Source organism: Balaenoptera physalus (assembly GCF_965194825.1).
Source record: "Balaenoptera physalus genome assembly, chromosome: 8".
NCBI lineage: Eukaryota > Metazoa > Chordata > Mammalia > Artiodactyla > Balaenopteridae > Balaenoptera > Balaenoptera physalus.
The window spans coordinates 24,515,008-24,540,422 of NC_138887.1; the positions used below are offsets into that span (position 1 = coordinate 24,515,008).

The window sequence follows — 25,415 nt, forward strand, 5'->3', positions numbered from 1 at the left end:
ACTAATTCCCTTCTGGGCTAGCCTAAGACCTGGCTGTAAAATAATTAGCTGTTTTAAGTGAAGACAAGAGAATAAAGTATGGATGAAGGGAAGAAAAACACAGACACTAATAAAAACAATATTTTTAAAAATTTTGTAATAGTGGGCAAGATTAGTTCCATTAAGTCTGGGCATTTTTAAGAAATTCTCATCATTTTTAACAAAGAATGTCTTTTAAAGTGAATGAAATATTGGGGATATTCTTAGAAAGCCCTGAGTCACTAAGGCTGTTGAATTAGAGGGAGAAATATTATTCTTAATTTGGGGAAAGTCACTATTATTGATAGGCAACTCTTTTTAAAAGTATGTACTAACAAATATTAGCTAATGGATTTAATATGGGCAAAAGAATCAGTCCATAACAGATTAATTTCCTTCAAGTTTTTGTATTTTTTTTCAATTTTATGGAATAATGAGTCAAGCAAAATTAGATCATAAGAAGAAACAAGAATAACCCAATGCAGAACTTCTTTCAAATTGAAGTAGAGGTTACATATTCCTTCCAAATAGGACAATAAGTCTCAAAGTGTGGTGGTGGATCAAACCTAGAGGGAATATTAATAGGTTTAACCATTGAGTGGTTGTTTATTATAATGTCTCCTAAGAAGTCTCTTACAGCCATACTAATGGAACTTAAACTTGATTGAATAATTCTGTGATTCTCTCCATTCCCCCTAGCCCAAGAAAGACTTTTTTACCCCTTATTTTGGCATGAAGGATACAAAGGAGAAAGAATTCCAGTATCAGTATTGACGTGTCAAACAATTTGTGGTTCAGTTTAATCAGTTGGATTCATCTAGGGACTGGTTGTTAGACTAGGTTTCAGAGGTTAACATGTTTTTTATTTTGGAATAGACATGAACACACCTTTGGAATTCAGTCATATGAGTGAACCCAGGCAAAATAGCAGATGAATCATTCAGCCAACCCACAGAATTATGAGAAACAAAACTCAGTGTTTTAAGCAACTATATTTTTGAGTGATTTATTATGCAGCACCAGAAAATTGAAATAAGAGGCATACAGGCTTAAAGAGTTGGGTGAATAATTAGAAATACACCCAAGAGTCTATTGGTGTAGGAACATTCATAGAGATAAAATCAAGAGGGAAAAAAACTGAATCAGGCATAAGCCTTGTGTCAAGAGATTCAACCAGGGAAATAAAATTGCTGAAGAGTGATGTAAAAATACATAAGAAAGGCATTTTACCAAACGTTGGGATCAGGATGTATACTGAAACTTCTACTTGGAGGGAATTATTTCTTAACTAATGCCTGAAAGATGTGAAGGGGTTGGTCACATGAAGAGGAATAAAGAAGGAAAAAGACATGATATGTGCAAAGGCCCACAGGCAGAAGATAGTTTTGCCTTAGGAGATGTATATTTTGACTAAAATAAATAGCATGTAATGGAGGGTGGTTCCTTTTGAGTCTGGAGAAATAAACAGGAACCACATCTTAAAGAGATTTGTATGTCAGTTTAAAGAGTTTGGATTTTACTGTGAGGGAATTGGAAGCTGTCAGAGAGTTGTAAGTGGGATGCCATTGATAGATGATAAATGATAGATAGATATCAAATAATTATAGTGTTCTATTTGTACTTTAATAACATTACCAAGTCAGTGAAGGGAAAATTGTGGAAGAGTTCTGGAGACAAGAAGACAAATGAGGAGGTAAGTGCAAAAGTCTAGAGGAAAGGTAATGGGGAAGTAACCTGAGATAGCGATAATGGGAATGGGATGAATATACCAGAGATTTAAAATCTGTAGGTTTTGGTGATTGGTCAGAGGTGGAAGTTGTGGCAAAATGAGTCAATAAGTCATGCCTATCACACAGTTTTTTGAAAGATAGATGGCAACAAATTTATCACACATGAGGGTGTTTTTGATGTCCTGCAAAATAGTCGATGATAATTAGGGGGTTGAGGATTCTATACTGCAGTGCTTGGCTCCTTCTGCCCCCTAGGTTACTTTAACACAAAAGCTTAAGTAAGAGTAGATTTGGGGAAAAAATAACCAGTCCAGATTTGAATAACTAAATTTAATATTAATTGTGAATATTTCAATAAAGTAGATGTATTGGTCTGGTGTCTAGTCACAGTGTTTGAGTTTGTGTATATATTTGGCGATCATCAGAACATGTTTTGTAATTGTAGCCAAGAGATAGATAAGATTGCTCGGGTAGAATATGAACAGTATGAAGAAAAGGAAACCTAAATAGCCCTGAAAAACACACACATGGACAGAATAAATAGAGGAAGAAGGTATGTCGTAAAAGAAGAACATAGAGGAAGAGGAGGAGTTGGAGAGGCAGGACGATGACAAGGAGAATCACAGAGATGGGGAAAACCAGTAGAATATAGTGTCATAGGAATCAAAGGATGAGAGTGTTTAAAAAGTAGGGAATGTTACTAAATGTTCTAAATGCTAAAGGGAGATTATATGAGACGAGGGCCAAAATATGGTATTGCATTTAACAATAAATAAGATTGCTATGTATGGTGACATGTCTTGGTGTTGTGATTTGTCAGTACTTATACTGAACTTTGTTCAAGAATAAATGGAGGTGCAGGGGTGGAAAAAGTGGTGTAGAGAGTTCTTTAAAGATGTTTGGCCAGTTAGAGGAGAAGTGAGCCATTCTATAAAAGGTCAAAAGGAAGACAGTTAAAGGAAAGAGACATCAGTCAGGAGTGAATTTTATTAACATAGGAAAGGCTTAAGAGACTACTGAAAACTTAATGGAAGCAGCAGAAAAGAAGAAAAAATATAAGAAAAAAGGTGTAAAAAGCATAGCAAGATGCCTGAAGAGGGTAAAAAGTAGAATTCAGAATAAAGTTGAAAGGAATGGAAGTAGATGAAAGAAAGCATACATCTTCCTTTATGACAAGAGAGCAGAAAGAAGGAATAGGTTGCAAAGAACCAACTGTCTACATATAACGACAGAAGGAAATTCCCTCTTCATTGCTTATATTTTTCCTCAAATACATAAGTTGAATTCATCTGATAAGAGGAAAGATTTAGGAGATTTGAGATGATACTGGAGGAAATTTTAAATAGCCAAGTTGGCAATGAAAGAAAGATTTAACTAGAGAAATTTTGAAGGATTACCAGAAAGTATAATGAGACAAGTAAAATTTAGGGTTAATATGCCAGCTCATGTGATTTTCTCTAACAATACTCATTAGCCCAGGTGTAGCAGGAAATATCAACTATTGGATTTATCTCATGTTGAGTTTTCCTGGGTAAAAGTTATAGAAGAACAACAAGGCAAGTTATCTGAGGATATTATCACGGAGGGGTTGAAAGATGCATCATAATGCTAGATAAGGAAGTAAAGAGAAGAGGTGAATCATTGAGAGAAAAATCAACCAGTGGATGTGTAACCCTGGTGATGTTGACAAAACAGTATAGTAGTAGGGATAACTGAGTAAAAGGTGAAAAGAACGTAGGAGCGAGATGTCTGAGATTAAGAGTGCAGAAGTGGAATTGTTCTAGATGCTAATGAAGTTCTGGCTGTGGCCACAGGAATGTGTGGGTGGAAGTAAATTTTAAAGTCACAAGAATTTAGGTACCAGGATTTACACTAGATAATGTAGAGGGACTGAGCTTGTGGGGTGCTGGATGGGCCATAACGTGAATATTGAAGTAACCTAAGAGATGGTGGCAGGACTTGATATAGGGAGAAACACTGAGTGATATATTCAAGTCCCCAGGGCTTGAGGAAGAGTGATTAGTATATTGGGTAAGGAGCCAAATATCCTGAGCTCCAAATGAGCAAGGGAAGTTTCTAAAGAGAACTGGAGTAATGGTCAGGGATTGGCTTGGGGAGTGAGAAGAATGCTGACTTCCCACTTCCTGACCCAGAGATATGAGATGTGTGGGTGAATGAGTAACATCAGCTTGAGGCATGCTGTGGTTGTCCCACAGGACAGTACATTTCAGTTAAAGCAAGAGGTAGAGAAATGTCACAAAAGAAATTTTAAAAGAGATTTATTTATTTGTTTGTTTGTTTGCCACATAATGGGGATTTCACAATCCATAATTGAAAGGTGTGAGAATGCAAGAAGAGTGTGAGGTTAGATTAAGGGAGAGGAAACCTGGAGCAGTATGGAGATGAGAATAGAAAAAAGAAAAGAGGATAAACACATATTTGCAGGAGCTTTCATCTTAGGCAATTACCAAGGATAACAGGGATATGAGAAATAGGGAATTTAAGTGGAATTTGTGCTTAACTATAGAAACCATAACCTGAGTAAAGAGCATCCTGGTAAGAAAATAAATGGACCCTATTTCAGAGGAATTCAGAAATATCATTTGCATCTGTGATTGACCCTGGTTCAGTTATGATTTTGAAAACAAAGTTTTTTTTTAAATTTGGGTTTTAACTGAGAGACACTGCTCCACTTTTTCTTTGAACTTACTGAGGACCTACTGTGCAAGCCACCTGCTGAGGCACAGGGTGCTATGGGGAACACAGCACAGCATATATTCCCTGCCTTAAGTGAATAATTTATTAATTCTTTTTTTTCAGAAACTTTTCATTTAGCCAGAATTTTTTGAATTATTTTTCTTGAAATTAATACAGAAACATGTATCCTGGATCATCTTTCTTATTACTCAGAGAACACTTTTTTCTCTGAAAAGAATGGGGTGACTCTCATGTCAAATTAATAAACAAAAATTTTTATTTTTTCAGGAAACATTTGTGGCAACACTGGGATTGTGAGGCAGGGTAGTAATGAGAGGCTTCTCTAGAAATTAAGTGTTTATATAACTATCTGCAGAAGGTTTTAACAAAGAAATCTAATATAACACTTAGGTTTAATTACTTTTCTTTAAACTCTGAGTCTTAAAAGTAATGTCTAAAATAAATAAATAATATAAATGCTAAAATTCATTTACTTGCGTCGATGATAAAATCCTTTGTTTTACTCAGAAAGCGACAGACATCTGCTTTTCCAGCTACATCGCTGTCATAAGCTCTACTCAGTTGTGTCCCAGGAAGCGTGTTTTCAGGCAAATTCACTGGGTTAATAAAGATCTGAATCTTTTGCTGCGATGTGTGAAAACACTGAAGAGAAAACAGACTTTTAACTAAAACTAAATTAAACTATTAAAACAAACAAATTTATCAATAATTATTTCATGTGTTTGTCCCTATAAATTATATTCACAAGTAAAATTGTAATTTTGAAAAAAAGTTTAAAACTAAGTCAATTTTTTTTTTCTTTTAACTCACATTTCAGTATTGTTCTGTGTTGTGCTGTGCAGAACAAACTTAAAGAACAAGTTGAGATCCCAGCTTTACTACAACTTATTTCAGTCCTTTCATTAACAGCTATAATGTAGAATGGTTATTTCAGTTAAAAGCCAGTTTCATTAATTCTTTTCTTTAGCTTACTGATCATTTCCATCAAATCATTTTGCACATTTGAATAAGCTATATTTTTTCATGTAAAAGTTTGCTGTATTGTATTTTAAAATGCTAGTTGAAAAAAATCAGTGAAACATCCTTTCTGCATTAAATTATTTAATTATTTTCATTGCTTTTCTTTTTATTAGAAAAAAAGAGGCTCTGTTTTTGGTTAAGTTGTGACTCATTGTAAATTGTGTTATGCTGCACCTCCAGAGCAAAAAGCAGAAATAGGCATATCCTGCAACTCACTCCCAGAGTATGTAGTGTGACTAAAAGTCCATATAAATCATATTTAAAATAGCCCAATATTAAAACAATAGCCTTAAATTAAGTATTTTATATAACATTTTGTTGTATAATAGAGTTTTTTTATAAAACAAATTAATAAAAGAGGGCCCTAAAGGTAAAAAATAATACCAAAAGTAGAACCTTGTTTGAAATAATCCAACATTAAGTCCTGAGTTTTTCTTCTTTATTTAAATACACGCACAAAAGAAGAGACAGAGTGAGAATCAGAGAATAAGAAAAAATAATATTCAGTGATTTAAAAGGATCTCAGCAGGGATTCAAATTCCTTATAACACTTAACCTTAAAAGCTAAGGAAACATCGAAAGTTAAACAAACCTGTGCATATTAATAAAATCTTGAAGATGTTCATATCTAGACCAGCTTCCCTAAAGCCCATAGCAATGCCTACTAATAAATGCATGGCTTTGAGTATTTATACAAATTCAGTCTTTACTGGAATTTAAGCCAACTGGTCAATAAATTGTTACTCAATGTTGAAACCAATCATTTTCTTCTGTTTAATTGAGTGATTATGCACATAGGTCATATTTCAGCTTCTGTGTCTGTTTCTTGTGTATATCTCGTGAGAAGATTATCAGCAAAGCCAGGATCATTGTGTAACATCAATTTAAATTATAAATATTTGGAGTTGAGGTGGGGTATCCTATGGAGACTTTTTGGCAAGCAATCCAGGTGATTTGCAATTTAATCCTTGTTTACCTAATAGAAAGTGCTCTCTAATAGGATAAAGAGTTATTTTTAACATTACTCTGTATATATTTGTACACCCTAAGACGATTCAGTCAACATGTATTTCTGAGTGCCACCACCAATGCACTCAGTACTCACTTGATGTCTGAGGAGCTCCAGAGGTGAGCAAGAACCATTCTTAGGTTGTTTGTAACCTAGCAAAGATAATGGAGGGATAAAAATAACTACAGCATAGCAGAGTGGGTGATAGGTTTCAGTAAAATAGTATCAAAGTTCAGGAGAGAGAAGAGACACTTCCAAAAAGGGGAAAAGAAAGAAAGCTTCAAGGAGGATGTGACTTCTATAAAATGAAGCTTTTAAGTACCAAAATTTTTTGATCTTATCAGTAAAATGGTTTTAGTGGGTTATCAATATATGTACATTTATATATTTATAAACTATTTATCAAATATGGCATAATATATGCTATAAAATATAAACAAAAATTAGAATAGATTTAAAAGAATGATACATGAAAAAGACTGTATCACATTGTTATGCATATTGTATTATATTTATCATAAATATTATTGAATGCAAAATGACATGAATATACTACAATAAAATGTTTTTCTCTCTTTAAAGTATAAATAATATGGTACATAGTGCTTTCTATTATTTTATTAATACTATTTCATAATGAGATGAAAAATCTGCTAGAGATAAATCAAATAATGTTTCTTTAAAAACTTATTAATCATGCAAGAAGCATTTGACATATTAAACTCTTAATTATATTTTATATAATTAGAGATATAATTTTATATAATTTAGGTATATAATGTTGATTATATTATTTAATAATACTTATAGTGAGAGCAAATGAATATGCTTCATTATTATTGACAGTCCAATTTTTGCATTGTGTAATATAATATTTTCATAGCCAGGGTCAAAGGTCAGTTTATATTTAACTTGGTGTTTGTTAAAGATGCAAAAGATGCCATAGATCCCTCACAAATATGTGTAGAACTAAATGGAAGAAGTACATCATTTTATAGTTAATAAATCATGAACTCATCTTTTAGTTTTATCTGCCAGTGCTCAAAAGTATTGAATATTGACAGCCATAAAATGTTCTTAACCTTTGATGTAAATCTAATTTTATTTCAAACTAATAGGAAAGTATTGCATTTTACATTTTTAATCAGTTAGTTTAAAATCTGCTGAGTCTTTTCATGTGGAAGATTTTTAAACTGATTAGAAAATTCTATTTTCCAGTACAAGTGGGCTGACATAAGAGTTTTTGTTGGTGGCAAACGTTCAGTGATTTGAATCATAGAATGGTGGAAACACTTCCAAATGCATCTCTCCATAGCATGAGTTTTTTTCTGAAAGCAGTTGCTTTCTTATTCATCATTAAACGCCACATTGATCTCTAGGGGACTGATAGAGTACTTTCTATTATTATTATCCTCCACAAAGCACTTGAATATTACAGAAATGGTAAACATATTTGGAAGACTTTTCTTTTTGTAAGGAAAGTTATATAACTCATCCTTAAACTTGACAATTCTTTGAACACTGTGATATTTAATAACAAGTAAACAAGTATAGGAAGATGTATTCTCATTATTTTCCTCACCTCTGTATAAAACATTATGATTTTTAAAGATCTGTTTCCTCACCTCAATCTCCAAAGTAGCCACTTTGATGATTACTTTTTTCCCTTTCTGTCTTAAACTTCTCCATCTCTGCTGCAATAACTTGCTATGAATAATGAAAGTGAATGTATTGATATGTCACATATGATGCTATTTCTATAAGCTAATTCTTGATTCCTTTGTTTATTTTTAATACAAAACAGCCATTTTATCAGAGATTATCATTAGGTTCCCCCCCTTAATTTTATCTTCTTTAGAGTGGTCATTTTTGTGTGTGTGTGAGAGCCCTTTTTCTTTAGTGAATTTTTCCTTTAGTGGTTCAAAAAAAGTAATTCTTCAAATTTTTTGTTACCAAAATATAATCTAATAAATACCATAAGCTAAGCATGTTTAAAGCCTGCACTTTTATCCAACTATAGTGCAACAACCTCATACTAAATGGTTAGTTCTAGTAATAGTTTATTTAAAACTTTAACATTTCTCTACATCTACCAAAAAATTGATATCTACCAAAAAATTAATAACAAAGCAATGCATTTTGCCTTGTCTATTATTACACATGAGCTCTTTTAGCCATATTTCTACTGTATAAATATCAATTATTACCTTAATCAAATGTAGACTTTTGACTTTTGCTATTATACATTTATTGCCAAATTGGTAAAATTTTGTCAGGCTCCAAATATACTCCTAATTTGCAACATTGCTAAAAATATCACACAATATTGACATTTTGCTAACTCTGATATCTTCAAGCCACCATGAGCTAATATCTCCAAGAAAAATATGCACTTCAGCTGGAATTTTTTATTAATAATAATACATGCAAATCCACATTGCAACAACTTTTTCTGAATAATATTGAAGGTTTTTGGCTGCCTTATTTGTAGGTCAATTTTTAGCTCCTAATACCAGCATCAAGCATGCATGTCTAACGTCATTTATTGCTCCCCCTATGTTTTTCTTCACTCTTGTTTCATTGAATTTAAAGTTATTTTTTTAATTAACAAAGAGAGATTTAGTTTAAACAAGATGATATAATACATAAATTCACTTCAATCATATTTACATGATGTGCAAATGATGCAACATACCGGATGTAAGCAAATATCCCTTGTCTGTACAGTGGGATTCCTACTCTGACCTCCATGTGGCTTGTGAGTGTTTGACATGAGGACCCATAATAATGCCACTGCCTAAATGAATATTAAAACTTAGCTTCTCTTTTATATTTCAGATTTTTTAAGTGTAAATAAAAATTCTAATGTTTCCTTCCAACAGTACAGTAGATTATTTTCCACATTTCCTTGTGTGTTAGAATACACTTTAGAGAATGTTACCTTAATTTACTTCATTTATATGAAATATTTCACCATTAATATTTGCTAATTTATTCATTAATTTATGCATTCATATAATAAAGGGAAGAAGAAAAGGGGAGAATGAGAAACTGGTGGTGAAGGCAGTATGAGCAAAATTAGGATGTTGGAAAAATATTTTTGTATAATGAAATACACAGCAGTTTCTCATTATTCACTTTTGAGTTAGGCTATGACATGACTACAGATGCATTTTAGAAAGATTCATATGAAGGGACACTAAGGGTTGACTAGCAAGGTGAGAAAGTGGAGGGTACAGTGGTAAAGAGACTTTTATAGCTTTCTATGTGAGAGGTAAGGAGTACCCAAAATAAGTTGTCAGGAATATAGAAAGATACTTATACTTTATACTTATAGAATAATCTCTGGTATGGGGAATATATATTTATATTATAAACAATCATATATGTACACACATATATGGATAGGTAATTTAAAAGTAATAAAAGGATATTTATTTGATTCACTGTAATTTAAATGAAAATCAAAATGTTTTATTTCTTTGTAATAAAAAAAACTTATCCAGATTAGTTTGAACAGTGCTTGCTTTCTTCTCATCATGTAATTTGAGATATAGAACAAGGATCATTTCTGTGCCATGGCAAATTGTCCTGTTTCTTTCTAGGCTGGATGAGCTTCCCATATTTTATCATTTGCACTTTCAACGTGGTTACATGTCTTTGAGATTTCCTTTAAAGAGAAGTTTTTGACGATGTCACTACCTCTGGGACAGCTTTATCCTTTTTATCACAACCATTTTCTTCATTTTCATTGATAAGTCACCTTCACTGTGTTCCTCTGGCTGCATACCTGGAATTTCTCAAGTGGTGGCAGCGTCAACATTCCCACAATCCTCTATTTCTTCTATTAACTCCATTTGTGTTTGATTGGAATCCTGCAAAGTTATTTGCACAATGTGGTAAATATTTCTGCCATACTGCATGCATATTATTTGCTATTCCTTCTTTCCTGATGCTCTCATGATTTTATGTGCATGCTTTATATTATATTTCATCCAAAAATCAGCTAAGGAAATTGCGTGATCTTCAGTTTTTGTGTCAATAGCCCACCTGAAAAACAATCTAAGGTTATAGGCTTTACAAATTGAAATGATTTCTTGATCCATTGATTGGAAAAATTAAATTGTGTTTGGTGGTAAAAAGAAAATTTTCACATTTTCGTTCATGACCCTAAGAGAATCAGGATGATATGGAGCATTATCTAGATTAGAAGTGCTTTAAAATTTAAGTTATTTTGCCAATAGTGTCTCTCTACCACTGAGAAAAACAAGGGTATATAGGATTCAACCAGTCACCAGTGCTAGAAAAATCCTTTGAAGCACATCATCCTTTAATGGTGGCATCAAAATCTACCAAGGATTGAGAGTTTTCTATATTGGATTAAAAATCAATTCCACACAGCCTTATTAATCATGAAATGAAATCAACAAGCTTCTATATAGCTGTGGCAGTGGAATTGAACTTGGCTTAGATGACCCAATTAAGTTCTAGGAAATGTTTGCATCTCAAGGGTGCCATGGGACTCTAGGTATGTAAGTTAGAAATGGTGGTTGGTTAGATTTCCTCACATATACTCTAGACACAGTTTCCTTTTGAGTGAGATACTAGGAGACAATTCTCCATGGATTTCTTGCATTTCTATTGGTCTTGTGAACACAGAACCTGACCACCTTTGTTCTAGACTATCTTTAAGGATTTCTGTGTAGGGAACAGTCTTGAAAGATAGAAATAATGTATCTAGAATAAGGGATTAGTTTGTTTAGTGTCCAATATAATAAAGTCTCCCTCCAATGCAAAAATCAGGCAGACATAATAATGCTTATAAAAGATTTGAGTTCCCTAAACCCAAAGATCCTCTCTTATAACTCAACCCACTGCATATGCAGGCATCACATGGCCTCTTTGAATCACTCTTTGAAATTCAGGACTTAAGAACCAGTGTGAATGCTGACACTCTGGCTTCTGCAGTTCCCTTGAGTAATAATGTACTTTGTCTCTGACCCAAGAGACTCATATCTTCCACCATGAGCAACCATGGTTCTTATAGCAGCAACCATGAAGCTATGGGAAGCAAACCTTTCTGCTTACAAATAAAGCAAAATTTCATACCCTTCACAAGTTCTTGCCATGATAAACCTCAATATATCTTTCTAATCACTCAAACAGATCTCAAAGCATAACTAGAGCAAGTTCAAAACTGTAGAAAGAAAATACTTCCTAGGTGTGCTATGCCTTAATGGCAAACTACTAGAGATTCTTATATAGAGAGGCCAAATTTTCAGGGAAGTAGTATAGCAAAGTACTTGTAATCAAAGGTACCTGATTTCAGTAAAGTTGTTACTTCTATGGATGTTATTTAACCTTCCTACACATCATTTCCCTCATTTATAATAGGTGGAAAGTTATAGTAACTACCTCAGAGCTGTTATGAAGAGTATTTGAGGTAATGCATGAAAGGAACAAGCACAGTACAGGATATACGAGAAGCACTCAACAAATATTTTATATTGCTTTAGAGTTACTTACGATACCTCATTAAATAGTTCAAAATCTAGAACAGAATCTTGTGGATCCTCACATCGTACACCCCATGGGATTGTGATTTGAATATTTTTGGAAGTAATCTATCCTATTCTGACTTCTGTTCAACTCAACACTTGCAGTAAGATTCCTCTGTAATGTTATAAACCTTTCCCTAAAGAATTAAAGCATCTTTATACATGTATCTACAGGGATCTCTTATGAACAGATGGCAAATGTAGAAGGTTGCCTGGATGGTACAATTCATCCTCCAACCCACCATCAAATAGTTCTAATTTACAAACCGGATTATGTCAGTTTTCTGCTAAAACATTCTCCTTACAAAAGAGAGGCCAAACAACTTAGCATGCAGTATCTCACATTATGCTCATTTCTCCTTTCTCCTTCTCATGTACCACACATCCAGTAAAATCAAGGCTTCTTCATAGTCTCTTTAATGCCTCCATTTTTACAGATATGATTCTGTGTCCAAAAAAGCCTCTCTCTGATTTATTCCTTGTAAAATCTTACTCATTCTTCAGGAATCAAACATCATTTCCTCAGTGAAGACATTCATGATTTCCCCAGGATGGTTAGTCACCCAGCTTACTATCATCTAAAAGAGTTCTGTACACACTCTATTATGGCACTTATAACATAGAATGTAAAGATTTGCTTACATGAGTGTTTTCTTATTGTCTAACTCATGTTTGTGTTTCTATTGCTCAGGACAATAAAAGGCTTGTTATTTATCTTTTTGGTCTTTGAATGAATGAATGAATAAAAGACTCTGTGTCTACCATGATATTATGGCTTAAATTCTACTGTGAGAATTTAATTCCTTTGAATCTTAAGGATGTATATTCTTACAGAATCTTATATTAAAGTCCAAAACTGTCTGGCATGCACATCCTGCCAAACACAGTGCTGCCTCGGTCCCTTTGAAATGACCATTCTCTCTGCCTGGAACATTCTTCCCCTGGATGTTCACGTCTTGATCCGTCATCTCCTTCAAGTTTTTGCTCAATTATCACCTTCTTTTTGAAGTTGGTAAACTTCTGATTTAAATAGAAACTCTTCCTTCTTTCCCTGTCTTATTTTCATCTATAGTAATCATCCTTTAAAATACTATGCAGTTGTTTATAATATCTATTGTCAGTTTCCGCTCACTGCTGTGTAAACTATATGAGATCAGGGATTATTTTTTTCTTTTCTTCAAGGAGCCATCTCAATAACTGGAAGAACACTAGGCTTAAGGATTATTTGAAATAATTACTATAAGGGGCAAACTATGGACAAGAGTTTCTCATTGAGTTCTTTCTGAATTCAACATCTTATAAAACTGATTCAGAGAACAGTTCAAGGATTTGATTTATGATATTGAAATGAACTTTAGAATGCCTCCAGTACAGATTTCATAGTTCCTCCCGGGACCTGGATAGACAGATAGATAGATAGATATAAATTTATATGTATATATAATGTTTTTTTCCTCTCAATGATTATGTTAGTCAACTCCTTCTAAAATATAGTTTAATGTGTGAAAAGACTATAGTTTTTTTTAAAGCATCTTTGAAAGTCAAGAACTAAAATAAACAACAGAAGGGCATGCTGAAAGCAATCAATTGATTTGTGTGTTTTGGCTAAGCAGGGAAGAACAGAGGGTAATGAGGGGAGAAAAGAAGGGGGCTGGTCTATTTGTTACTCATCCTGTTGAGTCACTGGTTGCGTGTCTGAAAAATACAGATCTTTTGTGAGTAACTCAAGGTCTTTTGAACCAAAGGCTTAAGTAACCCTTGGAGGAAATGAGAGTTTATAATTGGTTTCTCCTATATTATTTAATCTTATAACTGGAAAAATCCCATTAATACATGAATTCCCTCATATAGGATTTCAAACTAACAGATAAAGATTTTACACAGTAGTAGTATTTTTCTGGTTGATCTGTTTATTTAGTATTATACAATTTATTTCAGTAAGACTAAAAATCATTCAGGTATTTGTCTATTATTTGGTTGGTTGGTGGGTTTTTAATTACCTTCTTTTCTGAAATCTCCCCAAAAACTTCAAAGAGCCTAAATTTTTTTTAATAAATTGCTAATTTACCCCTGATAGAAAAGGTACACAGTTAAAAGGCACTCTGTCTTTTTTGTTCGTTTAAATCTATTTATTTTATTTTTGGCTGCATTGGGTCTTCGTTGCTGCTCTTGGGCTTTCTCTAGTTGCGGTGAGGGGAATGCTACTCTTCCTTGCGGGGCACGGGCTTCAGTAGTTGTGGCTCGTGGGCTCAGTAGTTGTGGCTCTTGGGTTCTAGAGCGCAGGTTCAGTAGCTGTGGTGCACGGGCTTAGTTCCTCCCTGGTATGTGGGATCTTCCTGGACCAGGGCTTGAACCCCTTTACCCCTTCATTGGCAGGCGATTCTTAACCACTGCAAAAGGCTCTCTGTTTTTGGCTTTGTTTTTCCTGAATAGAATGTTTATGATGACAAATAGAGAATGAAGAGAAAAAAAATCAAGCACAAATAAATTTCTTTTTCTCTTTTGCTTCCATAAAATATTCCTTTGCAAGTTTCATTGTTTATGTAGTTTGGAGAAGTAGTCAGGCCTTGAAGTCTTAAAATTATCAACCAGTATATGGGTCAAGCTTAGTCAGTCTGTCACAAAATGAAAGCTGGAAAATATTTTGCTGAGATTTAAATAGTCTTAAAGAGTCAAAGTTAATTACACTAATCCCTCTACTTCCTGAAGTTGTGATAATGAAAGAATTTATTCATACACTTAAATATATGAACTGAACATATGAAAGCAATCTAAATAGTGATGAATCTAATAGAATAACATGAGGCAATCTTTTCTGGAACTAGAGAGAACATAATATTCACTTCCAGTATTCCCTTTTGCACATAAGGGAACCAAGATCACGAATGGATATGTTGACATTTCACTCCATTCTTGGAGAACTCTATTTGTATACATGGTTTGATGGGGAAGAGAGCTGGAAGTCTGCTTACAGCTTAATAACTCTCTTATTTATAATTTGTCCAAACCCCTCACTTTTCTTCTCTTTAAAATGAAGACAACGTTTTCCTCACAGGCTTTAAAAATTATTATTATATATATGACATATGTATGACATCTATGACATTTCTTGGCTCATAGAGGTATTCATCTCCATAACCTTTCTCTTTATCGTCCACTCATCATCCCAAATTTGTTCTCTGGAGCTAAACAAGCCTCATTGCAATTCTTATTGTTTCATGAATTTGAAAAGGAATATTGGTATTTTCCTCAATTATTCAATGGTCCTATTATCTACTTTAAACATCACTAGTCCTGTCATTGTTTTTTAGGTGATATAATCTCAAGTGTTCTCCAAAATGTAGTTATTTTTTCCAAAGGCATGTCTGTAAATTTATGAAATGCAGTGTTCTGAACTCTATTCAATACCCGCAAAGGAAGGTTGATTGGTTCCAAGGTGTATGTTATACTTACATAATAATGGTAAGAAGTGATATTTTATTCTCTACTAACTTTTGTTTGTATTCTTTTATATTTGAGAACAAAATGAGTGTTAATAATTATATCAAAGATACTTTGGTTGGAACTCTAACTGCATAGCCACAAAGCCTACAATATATCCCATAATATTTATTACATTATTTTGGGAAATGCTGAGTTTGTTTAAGTCTCCTGGGTCTTTTTCATAAAATAAGTATACTAATACCCAGGTTGTATTGATTATGGTGTCTGGCACATGGAACACACATTAATTAATAGTGATATTAGCAGGGAATTATTGTGTCATAATTTTAGTTTTTCATCAACATTATAGAGTGTTTTAATATGGACTTTTAGCATGTCTTTTAGCTAATTTACCTTTTTCCTTTTCCTGCTTGAAAGGAACTAATCTTGAAATTATAGTTTGGAAATACTCCCTCTCTTCTTTAGCCACAAGAATTTTAAGCTGTAAAGTCTTTTCCTTGAAGTTGAGGAAGCCCATATGTCTAATGTATGGGAGATATCTTTGCTCACACTCAGTGTTTTCTGCCTTGGCCATCACACACACATTTAAATGACATGGTCACTTTTCCCCAGATAGCATTAATGTTACTTAATCCTTGTTCTTTCAGAATTAAATCTAAAATAGCAGCTCTACTAGTCAATCCCTTTACCTTCTTGAGAGAGGAAATAATCTCTAAGACAGAATAAAAATATAGCAAGTGCTCATCTTTTAGTAAAATAAAATTTATATTTGCTATATGAATTATCAAATTCTCATATCACAAATAGTTCTTTTCTGTGACTCAGTTTTGTAATCAAATAATATGCTAATGAATATAGTTGTGATAATAATGATCAATGTTCGTATTTAGCAATCTTATAAGTGCTGTATCAGGTATTATTTATTCTCACAAATCTATATTTTTTGGTTTCCACCACTCCCAATAGCATCTTCTGCTCAAGCCATATAGAACTTCTGCAGGTTTTCCCAACTGTACTCTGCTGTTTTAAACCACCTAGGCTTTCTATACTGTTTTTTCCATGCCTTTTCTCCCTGGAAAACTCCCAGTTATCATTAAATATCATCCTCAGATAGAGTTAATCACTCCTTCTATCATTAATGCACTTATAAAAAGGCATTTTAATTGCTTGTTAGTATGTCTCTAACAAGACATACTGGTTATGAGCACCTCGACGGCAGAGATAATTTATTTTCATCTTAGTATTGTGTGCATTGCACATAGTACAAAATTTGTTGAATAATGGAATACTGAATGAATGTACAAACTGAGTGAATGAATGAGTGAACCTCTAAATATGTAATGGTTATTAAATCTGGAATACAACCAACTATGGAGAACGCAGTCTCTTTATTTCCCATCCATAAAAATAACTGAGGGTCCAAATGGACCTCATTCAGGCATTGCACATTAGAAACCCATTTTGTTTTAAAAAAAAAAAAGTGAGTAAAATGCCAGTAATTAAAAATCTGGAGATTGCACATAAAAAATCCAAATTCCTAACTTCCTTGGAAAATCATAAGATTTGGCAACACACTGTATGCATTCCTTTATGACAACTGTTGGCTCAAGTTAGATGGTAGCTGCCCCCTCTAGTCTGGCACATATAATCCCTCTCCCTATATTCTTACATACAGATTCTCTCATTCACCACTAGTGCATGAATTTGACCCAGGGATTCGGTGAGTTTTATTAGAGTTTTTAAAAACTGGGGATTGTTCTAAATTGAACACCACTGTTCTCAGTAAAAAGGGATAGACATTTTAGAGAGAGGAGAAAGAAATAAAGATGAAGCACATATAATAGATAAAACTCTCATGTGAAAGATTTCCTCCCTATACCTGGAGGAAAGAAAACTTATCTCCAGAGATGGGAAGCCAAGAGAAAGCTGTACAAATAGACAATGTTAAAATTACTTTTATCTTCCCATATATCTTAGTTATTTTTCCACAATCGCTTTTCTTTTTTCCACCTAGTGTATAATATATAAGCACTTGGGTCTATTGGCTTTTTGAGTATTTTCTTTTGGAAGCTTCCATATACGTGTAAAAATGTATGTGCTTTTCTCCTGTTGATCTGTTTTATGTCCATTTAATTCCCAGGCCCAGGTGGAGACTCTAAGAAGGTAGAGTAAAATTTTGTCTCCCCTACATATGGGTACATCTCTAACAGCCTTTTCTTCATTTTGTAACAGAACACTGTATAAATTTGACATTGCAAAGACATTGTCTTGTCTTTAAATGTGCAGAGTAGTTTAGATACAGCAGAATCTAGCAGATGATCCACCAGGAGATGGTGGCAGATGTAGCAATAAGTGGTACATGGTGAGTGAAAATAGTGGAACCCAGAAGCTGCTAAGCAGATAAAAGGTGGTGTGGCAGTAGTGGGTATATTCATGAGTGCCTGTGACACATATTCAGAAGCACACTTGAGGGTTAATTTATAGGTAGTTGATATCCTTTGTGAAAACGAGAGGCAAAGTGCAGTTATGCTTATTTTGAAATAGTTTATATGACCCTGTTCTGACACTTGCATGATATATAATGAAATATAAAATATTGTGTTTTAATATTTGAAAAACTTCCTAACTCCACTCCTGAGAGCAGCAGAGATAACTTTGCATTTACCAAAACCCATGATCTATATTTCCTGCTACACAGCTAGAGGACATTTTTGAGCCTTCCTTTCACTAAGTATGGCCAATAAGATGTGGAAAGAAGTGTAGTACACAATACCAGGCCTGGCATGTAAAAATATCCAGCATAATCCTTTAAACTCTCTCTTATGATTAGATAGGAAAAACCTTCAGTAGTCTTTGAGCCTTACGGATTGGGAGAGCCACATGACTAAAAGAACCTGGATCCCTGAAAGACAATATGGAAAACTGCCCACCAACCAGAAACATCTGCATTAGGCTTGAGTGAAAAAGAAACTTCTACTGTGTTAAGCCATTGTTATCTGGAGGTTACCTATACTAATAAATAAACCTAGTCAACCAAATAGTCTGAAATTCTCTCTTCACATCTTTTCAGTTGATTACCTCTCTGAGTCAATGTAAAAAAGAAAAAAAACAACCCAAATTAGCTGAAACCAGAAACCACAAACAGTCTTTGTGCACAAATAAGTAGCTATTTGATCTGTTCCACAACCATCATTATTTCAGTCTTTGCATTGTCTACCTGAGAACTATCAAAAACACTGTCTGTCATATTCTCTTCCTTGTCTGGAAGAAACTAGACACGTTCAAACGTCCATGGCCATTCCAGTAGTATTGTTAAAAAAATCACTGCACACTCACAAATCTGTACTTTCCTTCCTAAAATAGGGTGTTGACCTCAAACGAAAACAGTTTTAAGCTACATCTACATGGGTGACCATGTGTGGCATAAAATAGATTTTCCAGCATGTGTTTATTTGGCAATGACTTAAAAGTACAACCAGATGTTTTTATGAAGAACAGCTCTTTTAGCCACAAATGTTTCCAATTTAAATACGTTTGTTTTGACTCTGTTTTGCTGCAGATGGAAAACATCCATTTTCTTTCTTTCTAGTGGGGATAGACAGTGAACGTTGGCAAATCTCATAGAGAATGATTACCAGTGTAGACAAAACTTCAGTGAAAGCTTTCGTTTTCCATAAGGAGAATTTTTAAAAGACAATTTTGCATTTTAAATAGGATGGCTCTTTTAAGACCATTTTCCCCCTCTAATTTGTACCATAAGTCTTAAACATCTGTATGTGTTTGATCCAAAGGGAACTACCTTACTTCTAAGTGATAAGTCAGATGGATCTATTCAGAATGACAGCATAGCTTCTGGGTGTGCCATCAGTAGCTACTGCATATAGATATTTCAGAATGTCTTATCAAAATGTGTGTTATGTAGAAACTTTTTATCAAATTTATTTGCAATTGGCAGGTTGAAAAGTAACAGGAATTTTAAATATCATATAAGAATAACAAAAGTTTTTCTTATTTTTGCAAGAACAGACTACTGTGTACGTGACAGAGTATAAAATGATCTTGGCAAGATTATAGTTTTCTGTTTTAAGAACCTCATTTTATTTTAAGTCATAAAATATAATATTTTCTTTAACCAAATTATTCTTAACATTTGCTCTTATAGTTTAACCTATGATATGTGAGGAGCTTGCTGAAAGACAAAAAAATGTTTTAAAATTGTATTCCCTGTCTTAGGTATTTAAATGAGTAAAAAAATCCAAAAATTGTTTTAAGTAGCAAAATTATAATTATTATATATCCATTGAAAGAGTGCAATCTCTATCATCCAGAATATACTTCCATAAACTGAGCACTGTGATATACAAATGTTATTTTTAAAAATAAAGCCTTTAAAAAGGAGATTAAAATACTAAAATGAATATTGACTTTTATGTTAGTCATTAGATTGGTACAAAAACCATTGTTTCTTTCCCCACATCTTTCCACTTTCAAGTGTTTTCATTTAAGGTATCATTCTTTGTGGAAAGTATTCATATCTATGCTATACAGATTTTTCTTCCAGATAGCATTAATCTCTATTTGTTAGATATCTTTTGATTATTCTCTTCTGTCACTGACTCTCCAATGAAATTTCAGTTATTCAAATAAAGGTCATGTTCCTAAAAAAATACTCTTCATCCTATGTTAGTTACTTAAGTTTTTGCCACATGATCAATTGGCATAATTGCAAGATATTGGTCTCAAGAATGGCTACACGTTGGGGAAAATCTGGGGTTCTCCTAGAATTCAGTTAAGGAAAAGAACACTGAGATCTTGGCCCTGTTCCAAAACCTCTCCAGTGGCCCTACCAGTTTGATATCACTGGGGAAAAAATTCATTTTTCCAGATCACAAGACTAGGCAAGGCCCAGAGAGTGTGGAGTAGTCATAGATTGTTTAAATGACCCATTGGAATTGGCTGTTGGCTGGGAAAAGTATGAATAAAAGGCAATTTTTAGCAGCAGAGTAAAATGTATGTTCAAAAATATTTTTGTGTTATCTGGAAAAGGAAAAGCAACACCTGTCCATTTATATTTTTCCTTAATAGCACTATTCTGTTTTATTTGCAAATTAAGTGATAAATAGAAAATATGACCACTTTACTATTACCTCAATCTGACATAATATATATGATGGGAGTTTTAATGGGAGAATAAAAGAGAAGAATATCTCTTTGTTTCACTCAAACTAAATAGATGATTTTACACTACATTTAATTAAGACATCCTACCTCTGTATTTTTCTGGAAAATTTACTATTTTAATGTTATAAAAGCACTCTTGGTTAGGAACATTGTGTATTATTATTTCTTCTTTTTTTTTTAATACATTTATTTATTTTTGGCTGCGTTGAGTCTTTGTTGCTGCGCGTGGGCTTTCTCTAGTTGCGGTGAGCGGGAGCTACTCTTCGTTGCGGTGCGCGGGCTTCTCACTGCGGTGGCTTCTCTTGTTGTGGAGCACGGGCTCTAGGTGCACGGGCTTCAGTAGTTGTGGCTTGCGGGCTTTAGAGCGCAGGATGAGTAGTTGTGGCGCACGGGCTTAGTTGCTCCACAGCATGTGGGATCATCCCAGACCAGGGCTCGAACCCACGTCCCGTGCATTGGCAGGCAGATTCTTAACCACTGTACCACCAGGGAAGTCCTTATTCCTTCTTTTTAATCTGTTGATAACTGCTGGAATATCTATCTTGGGTTCAAGCATAGTTTGTGTTTGTTTTATGATAAGATGACTTAATACCTTTGTCTATTTTAAAATATTGTTCAGAATATTTTTTGTCTAAAATTTCATATACATTAGCATATAAATTTTTATAATATCCTTGGCTTATCTTTTTTCCAGTTTTATTGACATAACATTGTGTAAGGTATACAATGTGTTGGTTTGATACACTGATATATTACAAGATGATTACCGCTATGGAGTTAGCTAAGACCTCCATCAGCTCACCTAATACTATTTCTTTCGTGTGGTGAGAAACTTAAGATTTACTGTCTTAGCAACTTTCAAGTATATAATACAGTTTAGTTATCTATAATCCACATGGTGTACATTAAATCCCCAGAACTTATTCATTTTATAACTGGAAGTCTGTACTCTTTGACCAACACCTCCCATTTCCCCCAACCTTCAGCCCCTGGTAACCACCATTCTACTTTCTGTTTCTACACGTTCAACTTGTACAAGTTATAAGTGAGGTCATATCTCTTCTTTCTCTGTCTGACTTATTTCATTTAGCATAATACCCTCCAGGTCCATACGTGTTGTCCCAAATTATACAATTTCCTTTTTTTTTTGTGGCTGAATATTCCAGTATATATATATGTATCTTCTTTATCCATTCATTCATTAATGGACACTTAGATTCTTTCCATATGTTGGCTATTGTGAATAATGTGCAATGAACATGGGAGTGCATATATCTTTTCGTGATCTTTATTTCCTTTCTTTGGATATATATCCAGAAGCGGGATAGCTGAACTATATGGTAATTCTATTTTTGTTTTTGAGAAACCTCCATGGGGCTTTCTATAGAAGCTGCACCGATTTACATTCCCAGTAACAGTCCACAATGTTCCCTTTTCTCCACATTCTTGCCAACACTTAGGCCTTTTCTTTTTGGTGATAGGCATTCTAATGGGTATGAGGTGATATCTCATTGTGGCTTTAATTTGCATTTTCCTGATGATTATTGGTATTGACCATGTTTTCATCTACTTGTTAACTATTTGGTTGTCTTCTTTAGAAAAATATCTATTCAGTTCTTCTTCCCATTTTTAAATCACATTATTTTATTTTATTTTATTTTTTGAGATTGAGTTGTATGAATTCTTTTGATATTTTGATATAACCCCTTATCAAATACATGATTTGGAATATTTTTCTCATTCAGTAGGATGCCTTTTCATTTTATTTATTATTTCTTTTGCTGTCAGAGCTTTATAATTTGATGTAGTTCCACCTAATTGATTTTTGCTTGTTGCTTGTGCATCATATCCAAAAAATTATTGCCAAGACTAATGTTAAGAAGTTTTTCCCTGAGTTTTCTTCACGGAGTTTATGGTTTAAGTTTTTAGTTTTCAGTCTTTAATTCATTTGGAGTTAATTTTTGTGAGTAGTGTAAGATAGAGGTCTAATTTCATTGTCTTTAACGTGGTTACCCAATTTTAATTTATTGAAGAGACTGTCTTTTTACCATTGAGTATTCTTGGTTCCCTTGTCAAATATTAGTTGATCGTATATGCATGGATTTATTTCTGGGCTCTCAATTCTGTTCCACTGGTTTATGTGTCTGTTTTTAATGCCAGTATCCTGTTGTTTTGATTACTGTAACTTTGTAATATTGTTTAAAATAAGGAAGTGTGATGCCTCCAGCTTTATTCTTTTTCTCAGGATTGCTTTGGCTATTCGGAGCTTTTTGTGGCTATGACCAAATCTTAGGATTTTTTTTTTTTTATATATTTCTGTGAAATACGCCATTAGAATTTGATAGGAATTGCATTGAACCTGTAGATGACTTTGGATAGCATGGACCTTTTAACAATATCAGTTCTTCTAATCCATGAACACAGGATATGTTACCATTTGTGTCTTCTTCAGTTTCTTTCATCAAAGTATTGTAGCTTTAGGTGTACAGATAACTCACCTACTTGGTTAAATCATCCTAAGTATTTTTTTATGCTATTGTGAATGAGATTATTTTCATTTTTTTTCAAATAGTTCATCATTAGTGTATAGAAGTGCAGCTGGTTTCTGTATGTCAGTTATTTATCCTATAACTACTGAATTTATTGATTAGTTCTAACAGGTTTTTTTTTGTGGCATGTTTAGGATATTCTATATAAAAGATCAAAAGATTTTTCTAGTTCCTTTAGGTGCAAAGTTAGCTTGTTTTTTTGAGATCTTTACTTTGTATTAATGTATATATTTGTTGCTATAAACTTCTAGGGGAACTGCTTTTTCAGCATTCGACAGCTTTTGGAGTTTCTGTTTTCATTTGTTTAAAAATTTTTTAAATTTCCGTTTGAGTTCTTCTTTGACCCATTGGTTGATCAGGAGTGTGTTGTTTAATGTCTGCATATTTGTGAATTTTTCAGCTTTCCTTCTGTTATTGATTTCTAGTTTCATACCACTGTGGTTGGATAAGATACTTGGTATGATTTCAGTCTTCTTAAATTTGCTAAGACTTGTTTTATGACTTCTCATATGATCTATCCTAGAGAATGTTCCATGTGGACTTGAGAAGAATGTGTATTCTGTTGCTGCTGGATGGACTGTTCTATTTATATCTCTTAGGTCCATTTGGTCTAAAGTATCGTTCAAGTCCAAAGTCTCTTTGTTGATTGATCATCTGTCTGGTTGATCTACCCATTGTTGAAAGTGGAGTATTGAAGTCCCCTACTATTATTGTATTGTCAATATCTCCCTTCAGATCTGTTAGTATTTTCTTAATAAATTTAGGTGCTCTGATGTTGGGTGCATATATACTTATGATTATTATATCTTCTTGATAAATTGATCATTATATAATAACCGTTGTCTCTTGTTACTGTTTTTGGTTTAGAGTCTATTTTGTCTAATGTAAGTATAGTTCCCCCTGCACTGTTTTTGTTTCCATTGCATGGAATATCTTTTTCTATTGCCTCACTTTGAGCCTATGTGTGTCTTTAGGCTGAAGTAAGTCTCCCGTAGGTAGAATATAGTTGGGTCTTTTTTTTTTTTTTTATTCACCCAGGCACTCTATACCTTTGATTGGAGAATTCAATCCATTTACATTTAGAGTAATTATTTATGTTTAAAGACTTACTAATTCTATCTTATTATTTTCCGATTGTTTTATACTTTTTTCTTTCTTCCTCTCGTGTGCCTTCCTTTGTGAATTGATGATTTTCTGTAATGATATGATTTGATTCCCTTCTCTTTATCTTTTGTGAATCTGCTATAGATTTTAGTTTGGTGATTATCATGAGGCTTACAAAAAGCCTTTTATAGATACAATGGTCTATTTTACATGAATAACAACTTAACTTTGGTCACACAAAAACTCTACCCCTTTACACCCATGCCCTTTTATGTTTTGATGTCACAGTTTACCTCTTTTTATATTGTGTATTTATTAACAAATTATTTTAGCTATAATTATTTTAATAGTCTTGGGACTTATAAAGTTAGTCACCTATGAATTAAATTTTTCTTAGAATGTTTGCTTTACTGTATTTCATGTGCACTTAAGAATAAATTGGGATAGATTATAGGGTTTCTGAATCTATTTATATAACTCTCACTTATTCTGAAAACTGTATTTGTGCCCTTCTAAATCAGAAATTCAAGAAGATCTAGTTGATACTTTATACTTACAAATGTAGTCAGAGTGTAGGTAAATGGTACTTTAATGATTATCTGCATTACAATAATCTCCAAAGAACACAGATGTTGAAAGTCAATCTTCCATGCTCCATGAAAATGAAAATAACTTCATTTTAGGAATTTCCAATAAGAGTAAATTCATGACATCATTTTCCTTTATACTAAATTTAGAAAGCTGTCTTGAAATATATGGTACCAAAAGACTCCAATGATGAATTTGTAAACAGTAGTTTCCTTTCATAAATGACCTCATGGACCTATGGGAAACTGCTAGGTTCTACATCTGGTATATGGTGAGTAAGACTGAGCAAACAATTTAGAAGATCTTGATTCAATAAAATTGAGTAACCTTAAGGAAGTTAAAACTTCCTATAGCAACTCAATGTTAGTCCACAAATAGCATGGTCCTGTAAATTCAAAGCACTTGTTTTTAAAATTCATTTAATAAATCTTTAACACAATACATTGAAATCTATGGAAAGTTAAAGTCCCTATTACTTTCAGCACAAAGAATTACT

The 25,415-nt window shown here is 33.3% G+C and overlaps 1 protein-coding gene across 1 annotated transcript in view; it reads right to left on the reverse strand.

Moving 5' to 3' along the window:
- Positions 1 to 13,021, reverse strand: part of LOC309666473 (cadherin-23-like) — a gene marked incomplete at its 5' end in the record, with an annotated part of 96,423 nt that extends 83,402 nt beyond the window's left edge. The window contains 3 exon segments of the mRNA XM_082473919.1: positions 4,940 to 5,147; positions 6,592 to 6,647; positions 12,886 to 13,021. Coding sequence (XP_082330045.1) covers positions 4,940 to 5,147; positions 6,592 to 6,647; positions 12,886 to 13,021 — 400 coding nt within the window.
- Between the last annotated feature and the right edge of the window lie 12,394 nt (positions 13,022 to 25,415).